General features: G+C 36.8%; 1 protein-coding gene across 1 annotated transcript in view; it reads left to right on the forward strand.

The window, feature by feature from the left end:
• Nucleotides 1-6,895: 6,895 nt before the first annotated feature.
• LOC306757025 (neuronal acetylcholine receptor subunit alpha-7-like) overlaps nucleotides 6,896-18,946 on the forward strand; it is a 33,063-nt gene continuing 21,012 nt past the window's right edge. The window contains exons 1-4 of the mRNA XM_079241989.1: nucleotides 6,896-7,005; nucleotides 10,880-11,019; nucleotides 11,422-11,466; nucleotides 18,186-18,295. Coding sequence (XP_079098115.1) covers nucleotides 6,951-7,005; nucleotides 10,880-11,019; nucleotides 11,422-11,466; nucleotides 18,186-18,295 — 350 coding nt within the window. The 5' untranslated portion in view covers nucleotides 6,896-6,950. The remainder of the gene's footprint in view (nucleotides 7,006-10,879; nucleotides 11,020-11,421; nucleotides 11,467-18,185; nucleotides 18,296-18,946) is intronic.

Genomic DNA, 18,946 nt, shown 5'->3' on the forward strand with positions numbered 1-18,946 from the left:
GATTTCACTTCCTTGTTTTCCTTTTTCTTCCCGCCCATCTGAAGATTCCACCAATCAAAGGACAGAAGATCAACAGGAAATGGGAAAGGGCAAATATACCCTGAGCGTGGACTCCAAGGCAAACTCATCCGATTTCATTTGCCTCTGAATAAGAACATTTAGACTGATGTTGTATAGATTCAAATTTTATATGAATCTATTTGAACATTAAACTAAAATGTGTATGTCGAAAAAAAAAAGGAGCTCTTTGTCACTGATAATGGGTTTGTTTGAAACAAAAATGTTTGGATTAATAACTGAAGAAAAATAAGTGTATTTTATACATATCCATTTATACATGTATTTTATACATGTATGTGTGTATATATATATATATATATATATATATATATATATATATATATATATATATATATATATATATATGTATATACACACACACACACACACTGCTAAAAAAAAAAGGGGGGGGGAACACTAAAGTAAAACGTAGATCTGAATGAAACATTTTTATTAAATACTTTGTTCTTTCCATAGTTGAATGTGCTGACAACGAAGTTACACAAAAATTATCAATTAAAATGATATGTATCAACTGGTGGGACAATCGAATCGGAAAATTGGAAAAAAAATCAAATATTTTTGCTTCACAATTTTAAAATAGATTTTTTGTTAAAAAATCTTTTTTTTCCAAATAAATAAAAATAATCCACTGTGAAATTTTTGTCCTATTGTTTTTATTGATCTTTTACATTTTCTTCTTGGGCATAACAGCAGAGGAATGATGGTCTGGCTACTGTGTTGTTTGTTCCTGATTGAAATCAAGAAAAATGACTAGCGAAAAAAAAAAAGTTTTATACATTTATTTTGTTTATAATCTACAAAAATGAGCAATATCGAAGAATTGTGAGAATTGTACTTTAAATCGAACCGGCACTCAAAATCTGAATCAAATTGAGACAAAAGCATATCGTCACAACCCTAATATCAACCCATGAATGTCTGAATTTGAAGTTATACTCAGAATTAAAGTGAAAAAACACACCACAGGCTGATTCAACTTGGATGTAATGTCCTTTGAGCAAGTCAAAATGAGGTTCGGTAGTGTGTGTGGCCTCCGCGTGCCTGTATGATCTCCCTATAACGCCTGGGCATGCTCCTGATGAGGCGGGCCAGTCCATAAGATCAATGCCTTCATGTTGCAGGAACTGCTGACTAACTCCAGCCACATGAGGTCTAGCATTGTCTTGCATTAGAAGGAACCCAGGGCCAACCGCACCAGCATATGGTCCCACAAGGGGTCTGAGGATCTAATCTTGGTACCTCATGGCAGTCAGGCTACCTCTGGCGAGCACATGGAGGGCTGTGCGGCCCTCCAAAGAAATGCCACCCCACACCATTACTGACCCACTGCCAAACTGGTCTTGCTGGAGGATTTTGCAGGCAGCAGAACATTCTCCACGGCGTCTCCAGACTCTGTCATGTCTGTCACATGTCCTCAGTGTGAACTTGCTTTCATCTGCGAAGAGCACAGGGCGCCACAGTGTTGGGCTGTAAGCACAATCCCCACCTGTGGACGTCGGGCCCTCATACCACCCTCATGGAGTCTATTTCTGACTGTCTGAGCAGACACATGCACATTTGTGGCCTGCTGGAGCTCATTTTGCAGGGCTCTGGCAGTGCTCCTCCTGTTCCTCCTTGAACAAAGGAGGTAGCAGTCCTGCTGCTGGGTTGTTGCCCTCCCACGGCCTCCTCCACGTCTCCTGATGTACTGGCCTGTCTCCTGGTAGCGCCTCCATGCTCTGGACGCTGACAGACACAGCAAACCTTCTTGCCACAGCTCGCATTGATGTGCCATCCTGGATGAGCTGCACTACCTGAGCCACTTGTGTGGACTGTAGACTCCGTCTCATGCTACCACTAGAGTGAAAGCATCGCCAGCGTTCAAAAGTGACCAAAACATCAGCCAGAAAGTATCGGAACTGAGAAGTGGTCTGTGGTCACCACCTGCAGAACCACTCCTTTATTGGGTGTGTCTTGCCAGTTGCCTATAATTTCTACCTGTTGTCTATTCTATTTACACAACAGCATGTGGAACTGATTGTCAATCAGTGATGCTTTCGAAGTGGACATTTCCATTTCACAGACGTGTGGTTGATTTGGAGTTACATTGTGGTGTTTTGGTGTTCCCTTTATTTTTTTGAGCAGTTTATATATATATATATATATATATATATATATATATATATATATATATATATATATATAAATATATATATATATATATATATATATATATATATATATATATATATATATATATATATATATATATATATATAAATAAATATATATATATATATATATATATATATATATATATATATATATATATATATATATATAAAACACTCATTAGCCAATTTTTTTCTTACTCATTGTGTACAGGGTCAGGTGCAATTGTGGATATTATTTTTTTTAAATGCCTTTTAAAACCATAACATTCTGGTTGAGCTTTTGTTTCTTCTCATTATATTTATTTATAAATACATATGTGTGTGTGTTTCATGAGGCTTTTATGTCCTCTATTCTGCAGTCTGTCAAAGTTTTTTCTCATCTATAGAGCCCAAGGTTTTTCATTTTGGCATCCCCGTACTAATGAAGCCCCCCAGGCTGAAATGTAAGTCAGTTTTTTTCTTTTTTTTTTTTTTTTTTCTTCAAAAATAGCCTGCAGCTAAAGATGTATACACGACGTTTGTTTCTGTTTCCGTTTGTTTGGTAAAAATTTTATGAATAAAACATCCCAAATGAAATCATTATAATTCACCTTAAACCCAAACAGCTGTTGACGGGATCAAAAAAGGAAAATGTGTTGAAGAAAAGGGAGTTGTTAGTCACAGTTGAAAAGTCTTGGATTGAGGTGGTTTTGGCTTCTCTGTCTGATCAGATTCCATTTGTTGTCAACACAGAGTTATGTGGGATAATATCACTTACGACTAAAGGTTGTGATGAGCTGCCTCATTGTAAATGCAACATGAGATCTGGAAGATGCCTTGTAAAATCATCTGCTCACACCACATAATAATGAGGGCTTTAAGTCCTTAACAACAGATCTAAGTAATCCATATGCCATTTTACTTTCTTGACTCAGACGTCTAATTAGAGGGAACAATTAGTCTCTTTAGGCTGGACCTCATGCTGAGGGGATTGCTTTTAATTAATGACTTCATTGCTTCATGTGCATTTCATTTGAAAGCCTCCATATGAAAGGATTCGTGGTCTCAAAGGAGTTAGGGACCAATGGTCTTGTTTAAATCTCTCCCTTTTTTTTCACATATGTTTAAAAGCTTTTAATCCAGTCTGCATGTACTCATTAGTCATTATTATTCATCATTCAAAAAGTGGACTCTAAATTAGTACCTGTTTGTATCAGACAGAGAACAACATGTCTTACCGAATTCCCTCATTTGTGATGATTGTTTGTTACGCTTAAGTGAACTTTTGGTCTCATGGGGGAGGAAGCAATGTGCTTACTGACTGTGAAATGGATGCATTTTAGTGAGTAGATCAGTTATAGTGTTTATGAATCTTTTTGCTTCTTCATAGCAATGAGTGTATATGAGTGTTTTTTCCCACTGTGTGTTGGCCCTGTTATAAGTGACAACCTGTCTGTGTATAGCTTCCTATTTTGAGTTCTTTAGTGACAGTGGCTAAACAGATAAGTTTATGCAACCATTACTTAGCCAGCATTATCTTGGTTATGTGTATCATAGCCATGTAGAAAAAGGAATTTAAAGGACATATTGTGACTAAAGCCATAAAGTCCTGCACTCCATTTCAAAAGCATTCTCTTTTTTGTCTAAACAGCACAGGATTATCTGAAAATCTTTATCCTCAAAGGTATTCTCCTAAAAGTTCTATTTTAGTTGCTTTTGCATGTGGACAAATGTAACGAAAACATAGAAAACTGCAAATTTCTCTGTCGCTGCCCTGCCTCCTCATGGCCCTGCATGTGGAGTCTTTCCTCCATATTTCCAAACACAATGGATCATAACAGTCTGTAACTTCATATAACCAACCAAGCTGAAAGGAAAACTGCTCCAAACTCCTCATATGAGTCTTTCACAATGTGAGAGTTACAATACAGAAAGTTCTTGGAAAGCCAGATGACATTTAACATACTAATCAGAAAAACAACTCCTAATAAGGGATTGACATGATGGGATATGACCTCCCTTTGACTTCTATATAGTACTCTTCAGAACACACACAAAACAGGACCAGATGCACGGAATATATAGCTATGCAAAAAGAACTTCTTTTCCCCAACTCCTCTTCCACACAAAGCTGCTATTTGTAAAGGAATGATTTGTGTCTATTCCTCGTGCATTCTTTGGATCATGCATGGACATGTTTTTGGAGCAATGCAAGAATTATGCTAATTAATAAGATTTAGAACATCAAATGAAATTTGCATTTTATTCATTGCAAAGAGGTTTCTCAATTACAGAGCGCTTTAGATATATACATGGAGAAATACTCATTCCTCTGCAGAAAATCATTTAAATATGCATCACAAAATAAATCACCATTTCACAGAGGTTAATCGGTATAATAGTACTTTCTTTCCTGAATTTGTTCTTTACTATTTTGTAGAAAATGTAAGTGTGACGACGGTAAACGACTGCATTTAGGTGTAAAGCCTATAAAAGATCTTGTGAATGACAATGTAGAAGGAAAGCAACCAGTCAGGAATGGTGTTGATTTTCTGGAAGAAGTTTAGCTCATGCACTGTAGCCTTTCAGGAAATAGAGGAACTTTATGGTCCACACATCTGTTCCTCCCCATTAATCATATCCACACATTGATAACAGGATGTACAGAACATACTCAGAGCTTTAGATGTGTTGGAAGGAATGCAATATGCACATTTCTGCCTTTGTGGTTCACTATTGTAATGAAACATAAAGTTTGTGTCATAAATTTACACATTTGTCTTCTATGTGTCTGTGTTTGGACATTGCTGATAAAATTACATTGCACAGGCGTCCACTTGTTTAATAAATACACCAACAAAAGTCTGTGAATGAAGAATAAATCTTCAGTTTAGAGCTGAATTTGTTTCCTCACATCAGCCATGATTCTTTTTAAATGATGAAAGATTAATGTCACACACCTGCACTTCCTTCTGTACGTGGCTCACAAAGAACAAAGTTTACTTTTAGAGAATTTTTAACTTGTGTGTACATTTAATCAGACTACACTGATTACAATCAAAATATGATTAAATTTGGTCTGTCATGTTATCATCTCATTATAATCATCAATCTCTGTCACAAGTTGATGAAAAATGTCATTTGAAGATTGCTTTCAGTTCTGCTGTGTCCCATTAAACCAGCTCCTCTTCATGCATCCAGTGCAGAATATAAAATTTAAAAAAATAAGGTGGTTATTTTTCATCACTTTTCAAAGAAAATGCATTAGTGAGCAATAAACATCTGTGCTGTGAAAAAAGTATTTGGCTACTTACAAATTATATTTTTTGCACAGCTGTTCCACTAAAATGTTTCAAATTAATAAGCATGTTTTATTCTCAGAGAAAGACCATCTCAATTAATGCAAAAAGCATTTTTCAAATGAAGATTTTGTGTGTTAAGGGGAAAAAGCCATCCGAACCAACTTCGTCTCATGTAAAAGTAACATCTATCATATAACTAACAACACTTCAGAAAAAGAGTGTCCTACTGACAGTGAAACACGGTGGTGGCAGTGTGATGGTCTGGGGCTGTTTTGCTGATCCAAAACGCTTAATATTTTATATATATTATACATATATATATATATATATATATATAGATAGATAGATAGATAGATAGATAGATAGATAGATAGATATATATATATATATATATAGATATATATATATATATCTATATATATTGTGGTCATATGTATTCGTACCCTTTCGTTAAATTAAAGGCTGAATTTCCAACAGTCACTCAAATAACTTGAGACTTATAAAAAAGAACAATAACTAAAAATTTGCAAAAATATAATTTAGTAATATAATACACTGTTTTTTTCCATTTAATTGAGTTGAAGAAAGAAAAAAAAAACAAACAAACAAATTGGTCCTGGACAAATTGGAGCACTTTTCTGTTGAACAGTGGGACAAAATACCTGTCAACTGGTGTAGAAGTCTGACTGAGGAACAGAAAACACCTGACTGTAGCGGAAACATTAAAGGATTGTTCAGCAAAATATTAGTTGATCTATATATATATATATATATATATATATATATATATATATATATATATATATATATATACTGTTCTTTCACTCACCTGTAATGACGCTCAGTGGCCAGCAGGTGTCTCTTGCGCTGCAAAGGTGGACATTTGGATCAGTATTTGGTCAATATGATCCTGTACAACTTTTTTTTTTTTTTTTTTTTTTTTTTTTACATCTACTGTAAAAACTAGTTTTGACTAAAACAGGCTCGTAATATCAGATCATTTAAAAGCAGAATAAATAATTCAGTAGACCAGTATTTGATGAATGCGCTCCTGATTCAGTCATTCACATTTTTTTTTAGCCTACCATACACAAAAAAGGAAAAGAAAACATCTTTTTGCAGCTGTGAATATAAAAGCATGCTTGTTTGTTTTGTTTTGTTGTTTTTGTAGGGTGGTCGTTTTTATAACCACTAGAAGTAAAGGCTGGCTCGTGCACTCTGCCAAAGGTTAGTGGTCAGCACTGAGGTAGACAGTTTGGATACAACAACTCTCATCGACTTCCTGCCAAGCATCTGCTGTTCATTTGGAGGAGGGGTTATTTAATACCGCTGCACCCCCTCCCCACCTTCCTCATCATCACTCCCGCATCCCGCCAGGTCCAACGATTATCTTGCGGGATTGCTCCGCTTGCTCCACATCTCCCGGTTCAACATGGACTGGCTCAATGTTCTGCTTTTTGTTGCCATCACCGCCAGCACAGTGAAAGGTAGGTTTCTGCTAATTAACTCCCAGAGGAAGAGCAGATGTGGAGATCCATTTTTTTTCTTTTTCATTAGTAGTCAGGGGATCGTCCTTTTCTTACCTTTTATGCGTTTCATGTGTGTAAAATCCGGCTCGGATGATTTGCAAGCTTTCTTAATTAGCAACATACCTGTTGTGCCAAACACCTTGTTTTTGGTAGCTTCACCCTGACCCACCCTGTATACTTGTAGATCTGAATGTGAATGAGTAGAAAACATGTGAGTTTTTAGGATGTCTTAGCTGCCTTTGAAGCCCTTCGTTGACATACTTGTGTTAACAAAGTATGTAAAATCCATAATTGTACACACATTCTGCCTTCAGTATCCCTACAATTGTATTTTAAAGTATGACATGAAAGTTTGCATTTTTTTAAACCATAGAAACACAGAGGAATCCTGAATCCTAAAAAGCTTTTTCTTATTGTTTTTTAAATGCTGTCATGGGTTTATTAAGGTGTGCAAAAGTATTAAACCTCTGCAAATTCAAGAACTGTTTCCTTGATCTTTAAAAATATGACACAACACTGGCTCTTCCCTTAAGTTAGGTAACTTTTTTCAAGGTTTGATGCTACATAGGTTTGTACATAGTGGCTTAAGAAACAAATAAAAATAAGGAGGGAAAAAATATATTTACTTAAATTTGCTCCAAAAACTAAACAAAAGCCAGGATTAGAAATATGCCAAATTTCCAAGAAAAGCACCCAAGAACCTTTAGTAAGCTTCGTCAGCTGTTGTCCAAAATCATTGTTTGAAAATGAAAAAACTAAGTTATCTGCAGAAATTATGTTCTTTACATGCTTTATGCTCAAGTTTATCATTCACATTAAATACAAAATATCTACATATTTCATCTTTTAAAGCCATCAGTTCTTGTAGCATGTGAGCAATTTGTCTGTCAGCAATGAACTTCTTGCAACTCCAACTGAAGCTGTGAGTTTAAGTGCAGACTTGCAGACCAGTATACTAATGAGGAAACCAGACGGTGGAATCACAGCACAGCATTTCTTGTGAAAGGCAGTATATTCTGGTCGTCAGAAAGATTGATGTGAACAGACTGGGATTCATCTTAAAAGCGTAGTTCAGCCTCATTGAGCAGCTGAATACAAGAAAGCCAGAAACACTGTAATCCTTGTGCCTTTCACACGATGTTGCGACATCTGTGGACAAAATATCCTTTTTTTTCTCAGCCTAGAAGGACAACCTATTCAAATTCCACAAAACTCTTCCCCCCTCATCTGTAAATGGTCTTGAGAATATGGGAGACATGCAGCATCTCATTGCTCTTGCAAAGATCTGCTCTGCATTTTGAATATTTTTTGACTGGGGTTCTGTATTTAGTGGTAATCACTCAGGGAGGCTCTTCAGCCTGCACTTTACTGGCACTGCTTAATCCAGGTTTCTCTTCAAACTGCGGTGTAGAGAGACAGATGGAGAGAAATCTTGTGTGTATGCACATATAAATGTCTGGGCACATATCTGGGGGTAATTAAAGCCCCCTTGTCTCTGACTACTAAGGCTGTTGAATTTGATTAAGAGCTTGAAAGACTTTGCTTCTTTCTTTTATGGCTCTGAACTGATTTCCAGCAACATACTGCAGACTTCTGGCAACAAATCAGAAATGTCCCCTGTGTGGTCTCCTGGCCAAAACCGTTCTGGGTTGGATTACAGAAAACATCTTAGGACAATAACACACATTAATGTCGTCTCGCTGATCCTCATAGTGAAATTCGATTATGGCGGGATCAGGAGGGAGGACGTCCACGGAGGATTCAGTCATGGACAAAGACAAGCTTTCAGCTAATCTTTTCTAATGAAAGAAGTGGATGCAACAGAGAACAGAGGAGCAGGGAGGCTCCTACAGACGGCAGGGTCTCTGCCAAATCATCAGGATAATGTGCTTCTCATAGGTGGTTTTGGATAATTGGGCAATGGCCATTAGTGAAGTGAATGGATGCTGCCAAAAACACACACAACTCAATAGAGGGAGCAAAAGTGTGTTAAAATGAGGATCAGGTCTGATTTGAGTTTGCACTATGGAGGGAATCAGATCCAGGTTCTGTATTTGGGTGATTGACTTGTGCTGTCTGTGCTTAATGTTGTTGAATAAATTGTCTTTTTGAGACGTGACAACACATTGATCGGTATTGATACATCAGTTCAGTGATCAATGAGGCAGTAGCATCAATTCAAATTGAAAACATCCATCAACTATTGATACAGTAATGATTTATGAGATAAATGTGTAATTCTCGACATTTGCTTTGTTCTGACCACCAGAATATCTTCGTTTAATTTGATGAAGAAAATTCTGATTATAAAAGAAAGCAGATTGAACTGACTTGGCTATTTATAAAGCTTGAAAATACTTTCTTTGAGACTAAACAGGAGGAAGGTTTACATTATAGCATGTTTTCAGGTTTTTTTTTTACATTTTTAAAATTCTTCAGGTCCAATAAACACAATGAGGTACAGTCTGTTTTTGTTAATATAATAGATTGTTTTCATTCAAATGTCTCTTTGGGCCCAGGATTAAATAGTAATTAGACATTTTAGGCACCCTTGTGATCCAATATGTATGGAAATGATTGTATTAAATTATCATTATTTGTATTATATCATTGACTGATTGGAAAAGTGGGAGAATTTGTAATATCATTAAACACTGATTTATTATCCACAGAATCTCTATAATAACAAAGCTTTTGTGTCACATATTACTCCTGAGATAAAGAGGCTTTCCAAGTTAATGATGGACATTGGACAGATTTCTCCGTGATGCACGACCCATTGACAGATGTTCCAGCCTCCATCTTGCATCCGACCTAAACTCTGAGCTCTCTTCAGGCAGTAAAAGTCAGTCTGATCTTGTCTCAAGCTCTTTCTGTCCTTTTCTGCATTTTCTTTCATCTCTTCCTCCAAAAAGGTCTTTTTGGAGTTTTTTTTGCTGAATTGTTCACAATGCAAGTTCAAAAATGCGTTTATTTGTTTACTGTGAGACGACGTGTAAAGCTAAACTCAGCAGCAGCATCCTGGATAAAAAAGTTGCATAGTGGCATTTCTCAGCCTCCAGATGCTGCTGGGCAGTAAACACAACTCTTGAACACAACTCTCCAGACATCAGTTTAACCAAACATCAGCCTTGAAGTTTCATTATCACATAATAATTCACACTTCTGAAAGGTTCCTGTCTTTCATGTAGTCCTCTTTACATTTGTTGCTAAAGTTTGAGTTTCATTCTTGTCAGTTCATGGTTGTCACGACTCATGCATTTACTTCTGGCTCTCTCTGTTTATTATAAATAAACAGCTTTCTACAGATAGAAAGTTAATAAGAGGATGAAAAGAAGCCCAGCCTGAGTCACAGCATTTGGTTTATGATGCTGGATGGCTGTTGCAGTCTAATGCTGAGTGCATTTGAGAAGAATACTGCAAACATAATGGGCAGTTCTTCTCATTCTCTACGTATCACAGTGAAGAAACGAGTCTTTTCAGTGGCAGACTTCCTCAAAGCAGAAGGATACAGGAGATCATTTCTCACCAGCAGCCATCAGCCACCAGAAAAAGGCATTATCTTTTAATCCTTTATATAACCTTTTCTTTTTCTTAAAAGTATACTTAGGGATCAATAAAATATTTTTTATTAAATTTTTCACCGTATTTTGGATGTGGTTTTTAACATGGATGGAGCCTGAGAAGTCGTGTGAGCCAATGAGAAGAAGATATGAGTGAGACTTGACTAAGAAACTCCAACATCCCAGTTATAAATAAGACTTGCTTTTTATGAATAACTTAGTTTATCTCATACTGTATATTTAACGTTCAGTGTGTCTGTCTTCCGCAGTTTCTTATCAAGGACCAAACCAGCGCAGACTTTACAATAACCTGATGACATCCTACAGCCCACTGGAGAGACCAGTCTATAACGACTCTCAGAGTCTTACAGTTCACTTCGGCCTCAGCCTCATGCAGATAATGGATGTGGTGCGTTGTGATAAAACATCAACACAAGCTTCCCATTTCTAATGTGGAAAAATATTCACTTTTCTAATGTGTCTGTTGCCATTGTCTTCATTCACACAATCTATCAAGCGTTGAAGTTGACTTTCATTTCACACGCACGCGTCTTCGATCATTCATCAGTTTCTTCTCTTTATCAAACAGCTCAGAGCTTTTTAAACCAAGCAGTACCATATATTAAAAGTAATTACAAGTAACTGTTCCCACTTTTGCTAAGTCTGCCTTGACATATCAGACCTCTGTTGATGCATGCATATGGTTTCTCTGTTGGGAGATTTAAAATGAGAGAGAAAAAAAAATTCAAGCAGTATAAGGACATGAATAATGAAATGAATATGTGGTTTTTTTTTGTTTTTTTTTTAACAGGATGAAAAGAACCAGGTTTTAACAACTAACATTTGGCTGCAGCTGGTAAGTCAGTTACTTCTATAATGTATGTAAAGTCACAGCAAAGATAAGTTGCATAATAATTTGCTTTCACACGATTATAAAACATCATTTCCCCTCATTTTTAATCCTCGAGTCTATCTGAGCATGCTCAGGACGAGAGACGGGTTGCACCCTGCTCAGTTCAGTGGGATTAGATTGTTTCATGTAATTCCCCCCCAAAAAATTAACTTCCTGTTCTTTGAAGCGGCTAAAGCGCACGGAGTTGCATTAATTTTAAAAAAAAGTGCACACTTCCATTTACAAACAAGTTGTAACTCTGTATAAGCAGCCTTTGAGAGTTTTACCTTAAACATCATTCATTCATTCATTATCCTAACCGGTTAATCCAATGAAGGGTTGTGGGGAAGCTGGAGCCTATCCAGCAGTGTTTGGGTGAAAGGCCCGCCCTGTACAGCCAGTCCATCGCAGAGCCACGCAGAGACAAACAACTAATCACGCTCACACTCACTCCCATGGGCAATTTAGAGTAACCAATTAACCTAACATACATGTCTTTGGATGGTGGGAGGAAGCCGGAGTACCTGGAGAGCGTCCACACATACACGGGGAAACTCCACAAAGGAAGGCCACTGTCTAAACCTCGCCCAAGCTGAGGTTCAAACCAGCGACCTTCTTGCCGTGAGGCCACAGTGCTAACCACCATGCCTCCTTGAACATCATAATCTAATTAAATTTAAAAAAAAACAAAAAAAAAAAAAAACGACATAATGTCCATTCTCTACTGTGTATCTGCATGCAGTGGTCGCGCATTTTCCTTCACCTCATCAGCATCACACCCTCTTCTCCTCCATGCAGCGAGACGAAGCGTATGAACGCAGATGCTTTATTGCGGCGTGTCCATTTTGTGACAGTAGTTCTCTGCTGCTGCATCGTCAGCAAGTTCTACCAAGGCTGTTTGGCCTGTTTTAAATCATCCTGTGGAATCTCAGCAGCAGCCTGGTGCACACAGGCCCAAAGACAAGGTCCACCATCTGTTAGCGTTGATCCAGCTCTCCCTGGCTCAGTGCAGAGCTGTGTTTAAATATCTTTAAGATGCGCTCATCTGTGAAAGTCACTTCAGATTGTTCCACCAGCTCGCATCATCAGGTAAAGAGCCTCAGGAACTCGGGGAGATGAACGAGTTAGAAATGCTCTGTCGTTTGGATCATTTAGGAAATATTTGAATGGCTTCAGTTTTGCTTTAAACTGAAAGTACTTATTGCCAGCCTGCCATGATAAACTGGTTTTGATAATGTCCAGTTAGTGAGAATTTGTATTTCAGATCTGCAAGAAAGCGCTATTTATTCTGAATTTGCTGTAATAACTGCATATCTTATTCTGTCTTTTTTTTTTAGACTTCTTTTTATTAGACTGACTTTTATAGTCGTTTATGTTTCTTAGTCATTGTTTGAACATGAAGGGTTGATTTAATTAAAAATGATTCATACGCCTCATTTGAAAAATCCTCATGAAAAGCCATTTAATTAAGAAAGATCAATGTGTCATGTTTTAGCCACAACAGTCTATCTCATTTTCCTGATCTGAGCTGGGAGTCAGCTGGAGTCATTGTAAGCACACATCTGCAATTCCTTTCTGTAGATTTAGGGTTTTCAAAGAGCACCTATAAGGTGAGATGATCTACTTACGACTTGTTCTGAGTCACAGATTTGATGTACTGTATCATTACTCACTATGATAAAAACATGGCTGCAACAAGCGGGGTTGAAATATAAATCAAATTAATTTGAGAAAATAAAGTATTTTTCATTTCATTCATTTCAAAGACCTGACCTGCGTGGTATCTCTCAAGAGACTAAATAACAGGCAATTCTCAAAAACCTGAACAGAAAAGGTGACAGAAATAAAAGTTAGTCAGTAGAAGTGAAAAGGAGACAAACAACGGACAGGAAACCAGTAAGACAGGCTTCCAAAGAAGTCCAAAGATTCCAGGTGAAGCTGATATACACGCTGAGGTAAAGAAGAAAAACAGGTAAAGGTCAGAAGCTTCTACAAAAAGGAACGAGGCAGTCTGACACCTTAAAGCAAAACATGTTCTTTTTTTAGATATAAATACATGCGTGTACAATCTACCATGGCAACTAAAAGCAGTAATGATTGGTGTAGTTAGAATCACACTGGTAGCACCAAGAGTAGCTGGAGGAACTGGATTTTTTTCACATATTTTGTTGTCAGAGTTCTTATTGTTTTATATTTTAATTGTAAGCAGATTCTATTTCTGAAATTTGTGTTTAAAAAAGAGGAACAGTGGATGATTTGGATGGAGAAGAATAATCAGCTTATAAACCACAAGGATGCAACAAAAGGGCGGGAACAACAGCAGAATGGGCGAAATTAGATTGTTTTCTTCGAGACTTTTTAATCAGGCTTGTAGAAGTGATCAAATGTACATCCCATTATTTGCAATCAGTGTTCCCAGGGCTGAACATCATGTACCTCTGTGTTGCTTCTCAACTGCTCTTGTAAGTGTTATTTCCTTTCCACTGTCTCGTTTGAGCATTTTTCTTAAAATAGAAAATTAAAGTAGGAAAGAGTTCATTAACTTTAATGGAGAAAGAATTTACTACAAAAACCAGATGCTTAAAGATATGACCCACAGGGTTGTAGAAGCTCAAATGCAACCAAATTTGTTAGCTGCTCTTTAAAAAGTTAATTTCATGCAGAATCTTATCTGATATTTGTTTGCATTATTTTTGTTTTCACTCTTCTTATATAGCCTCTTCCTGTGACAACGTCTCCCTTTCCAGTTTAAACCATTGTTTGGCCACCAGGTTTAGTCATGGAGCCGAGCAGCCTAGCTGTGATACTCCAAGAGCTTTGCATTGTTATGCTTTTGAAGGACTGATAATCTGTTTCAGAGTCTGACAGTCACCTCAGTACAAGTATAAAATTGGCCAGCTGTCATTCGCTGCATCATGGTGTCATGGATGAAAACATCAATGTTTATCCCCCAAACTTGCCAGAAAGCATGTTCAAAACATTGTGTTGGAAATTTTAATTTAATTTAATTTAATTTAATTTAATTTAATTTAATTTAATTTAATTTAATTTAATTTAATTTAATTTAATTTTTTTAATTTTAAAATTGCCCATAGGAGTGAGTTTGAGTGATTGTTTGTCTCTGCATGACCCTACGAAGGACTGGCTGTCCAGGGTGCCTTTTGCCCAAAGACTGCTGGGATAGGCTCCAGCTTCCCTACGACCCTTCATTGGACTAAGCAGTTAGATGCTGAATGAATGTATGAACAAATTTTTATTTTATTTTATTTTATTTTATTTTATTTTATTTTATTTTATTTTATTTTATTTTATTTTATTTTATGCTTTGTAATGGAGCTATAATGTGAAGTTGTATTCATGGAATCATTCTTGTTCAAGCCTGAATGTCATTGTTGTTATCCCTCACCCTTACCATATTTTTATTTAATATTATTTAATATATTTAATATTTATTTATTTAATATATTAATCTATTTTTTTCAGCCCAATATTAGGCTGAAACACTCATTTCTCCAGCATAATAGTTTTTAGTGTCTATACTTTTTCAACATCCTGCATCTTAAAAAGTGCTGTTGAACCTATAGTAATTGATCAATATAAACTTTGAAGGAGTTTTTTCTAATGAAAAACATTTGCAGCAATGCAGATATTTTTATTAAGTAAGAGTTTCATGCAATGCAAAGTTTGTGTGTTCTGACTTGTCCGTACAGACATGAGCATAAACTCATTTTATAGATGGTTTAAAACAAATTAAACACATCAATTCAATTCAATTCAGCTTTATTTTTATAGCGCCACTTTACAACAATGTTGTTACAGGACACTTCAGATGCACATCATTTCAAACCAGTTCATACATAGCCTATAATAGAAACCACTTAAATGTTGATGAATGAAATATTCCTGATGAAAATGTTTATTCATTACATAGTAGATTGTGTTGGAAATAAAACTTGACAATGATCAGTGGAAACCCGAATCATTAACCCTTGGAAGTCTGGATTCAGAATTGTATGAAAAATAAAGATTCCATACAAGATCTCATCTGGGTACTTAATGGCAGTCAGAGTACCTCTGACTTGCACATGGAGGTCTGAGCAACCCTCCGAGGATATCCCTCTCCAGACCATCACTGACCCACTGCCAAACCAGTCATGTTGGAGGATGTTGCGGGCAGCAGAACATTCTCTATGGTGCCTCCAGACTCCCATCACACACACATCCTCAATATGAACTTGCTCTTGATCTACAAAGAGCACAGGGTGCCAGTAGCCAGTCTTGTTGTTCTCTAGCAGAAGCCAATCAGGCTGCAGAGTTGGGCTGTGAGCACAGACCCCACCTGAGGCTCTCATTTTACCCTCATGGAGTCTGTTTCTCATTGTTTCTCCTGTCATACGGGACTTTCTTGTGGTATCTTCTCCATGCTCTAAGAGTACAAACACGGAAAACCTTCTTGCTACAGTCCACATTAATGTGCCATCCTGGATGAGCTGCACTACCTGAGCAACTTTTGCAGGTTGCAGAAACCACCTCGTGTTAAATCTAGTGGTGAAGGCACAGGTAAAATACCAGTAAAATACTGGTCATGGCTAGATCAAAACAGTCTTCCAGTTAGTATAACGTGGTGGGTTTGATGTGAATGATCTGATTCGAGAAGTGGATGTCAGTGACTGTTCCATATTGCGCTCCATTACCAGTTGTTTCATAACGCCATGGTTGCTCCACCTGGCTTTAATTAAAATCAGTAAAACACAGCTGAATGTGTGGCGATCTTTTAACATTGTGTTAAAAGTGGAATAATAAAAAATGTTTTCTACATTTTCACAAAATAAAAATGCTTACATTCATAACTTTCTCCTGTGAGATATTTTTCACCAAAGCAGGGGAGACTTTAAGCAAGATATGAAACCGTCTCAGCCCAGGTACAGTTCAGCAGATAGACTTAATTAATGAAAATACTTCAATGTACAGATGCCTACAAATACTGTTAAAAATGAAACATCCTTCCATAAAAATATAGGTTACAGCAGAACGACCCAAGGTGCATAAAACCATGACAATTTATTTGGCTTTTTGAAATCACATTTTTTTTCCCTCCAGATGTCCCTTTGGTGATGCGTTCTGAACGATCCAAATGATCGGTTCTTTTATTCAGAACTTCAATCTTTTCAAACGATTTGATCTTCCAAATGCTCCATTTCTGCCTTCACCACAAAGTACAAGTGTGACAAAAGATTATCCAGAAAGGATGGAGACAGGAAAATGGTGCATGACCAAGGAGCATTCCTTCATTGGGGTTGTCTTGCTAACTTTTCTCTGATTTCCACCTGTTGTTTGTTCAGTTTGTACAACAGCAGATGAAACTGATTCACAGTCAGTGTCAATGCCGAACTGGACAAACTGGTATCTCTGTCATGATGTGGTTTGTGCTTTGCCTTAGTTTCAGGTTTCCTGTTTTATTTTGTAGTTTTTCCTGTTTGGTTCCCTTGTTTGTTGTTTAACTTTTATTGATTTCCTGTTCATTGAGTTCACCTGGTCTTGTTTCAGTTCATTCCGTACACCTGTTTCTTGTTTGGCTCCCCAGTGTATTTATACCCCTCAGTTTCAGTTCTTCGTTGCTGGATCATTTTGTTGTATTTCATTGGTTGCTGTTAGTCGCCTGAATCCTTTGGCTAGAATAAATCCCTCCTTAACCTGCATTCCTGGTTGCTCATCTCTGCGTTTGGGTCCACACCTTCACCTTCACCTTCCTCGCCACCACCCCATGACAATCTCACAAGTGGTTTTTTGTTTACTGTGTTCCTTTTTTTATTTGAGCAGTACCGTATAGATAGTGTAGTGCTGTTTTTTTTTTTTATTATTGTTAAAGTTTAATGTTTTTCTCTGTAGATCATGATCATTGCTTTTCAAAAAATATGCACGTTTTGAGCAAACAAGGTCCACATGGTGCCGTTTCTGTCTGGTTTCGTATAAATTTACAGTCTATGCCAACTTGGTTGTATGATCTATTACTGGACAAGATATCAACAGACTTATATTTTACTTAGTCTGCATGGAAAAGATTCTAATTATCCATCAGCTCATAAAAATACACATTCACACCTTTATACTAAACCCATTAAAGCTAAAAAAAAAAAAAAAATTTAAAAAAAATAGTGAAAGAGTGCCACTGCATGGAGCAACACGTGGTACGAGTATTTCTAATCTCCATATCCACATTTTACAGATGAGGAATTTTGCTAAAATAGCTATGCCAAACTTTGACTGGTAGTAAAACATTTAGTTTTAGATTAAATATGAATCAAGGCATTTTTGAGTTGAAATACTTCAACAGCGTCTGGATCATTGCTGTGACATTTCCAACAAGGATTAATGTCCTTTCGGGTTGTAGCTGCAGTGATACCCCAAGTTTTCTCTTGTTCCATGATTGTGTCAAATTACGTAAAAAGCTCTTTTCTGTTTTCTTTTGCATATTTTATTATATCCCCACATATTGAAACTCAGAGATGCAACTTATTTTTCAATGCTTCTGCTTGTATGAACGTACCAATGGCTGCTTTCACAGAGAATTATTTATTTATTTCTGTCTCTGCAATGTGAAAAATATGGAGACCTCCATGCAAGAATTGCTAAAGACGTATATGTGAATCATTACAATAATGTAACATTTTTACATCTCGCAGTACTGGAATGACCATTACCTGCAGTGGAATCAATCAGACTATCCAGGTGTGACCAATGTGAGATTTCCTGACCATCTCATTTGGAAGCCAGATATTCTGCTCTACAACAGGTAAGCATTTTGAGGGCAAACCTGTCGGTTGCTGCTGCTCTGTAATTGGACATGCATAGTGCCAGACTGCACAGTTTAATGACGATATCTTACAGGGAATGATTTCTTCTTCTGTTTTTGTGCTACAAACATTAGGCAAGGCTGTTACTGCTGGCTGGCATACAAATACCACAGATGAGATTTTGTTAAACAAGAATTCCTTTGTATTGACTCTTTTATGTTTGGACCAGAATCATACCACTAAAATATTCATTATCAAGTGGCATGCACAAAAGAGATAAGAGAAATTTTAACATTCACTCTGATATGAACAGACTGTTAAGGCAGAGATAAGAGCTTGATTGACTTCTGCTTGAAAATACTTGTGAACGGACTTTTTTGAAAGATTAATAGATTGAGCAAGAATAGCAATGAGAATGATTGATGATAAAACTGGAGTGCACCCCATTTTAAGTGCCTCTTTGCACAACATTTTGATCTATTTTTAATGTTATTTTTGGGACATTTTTCCTTATAGGGACTTTAACCAGTGGTTTCAGACTCAGAGCTTGATTTTCTTTGTGAATGTGTGAAAGTCCTTTCTGACAAACAGGGCAGTGTGTGTGTGTGTGTGTGTGTGTGTGTGTGTGTGTGTGTGTGTGTGTGTGTGTG

Source organism: Telmatherina bonti (assembly GCF_933228915.1).
Source record: "Telmatherina bonti genome assembly, chromosome: 1".
NCBI lineage: Eukaryota > Metazoa > Chordata > Actinopteri > Atheriniformes > Telmatherinidae > Telmatherina > Telmatherina bonti.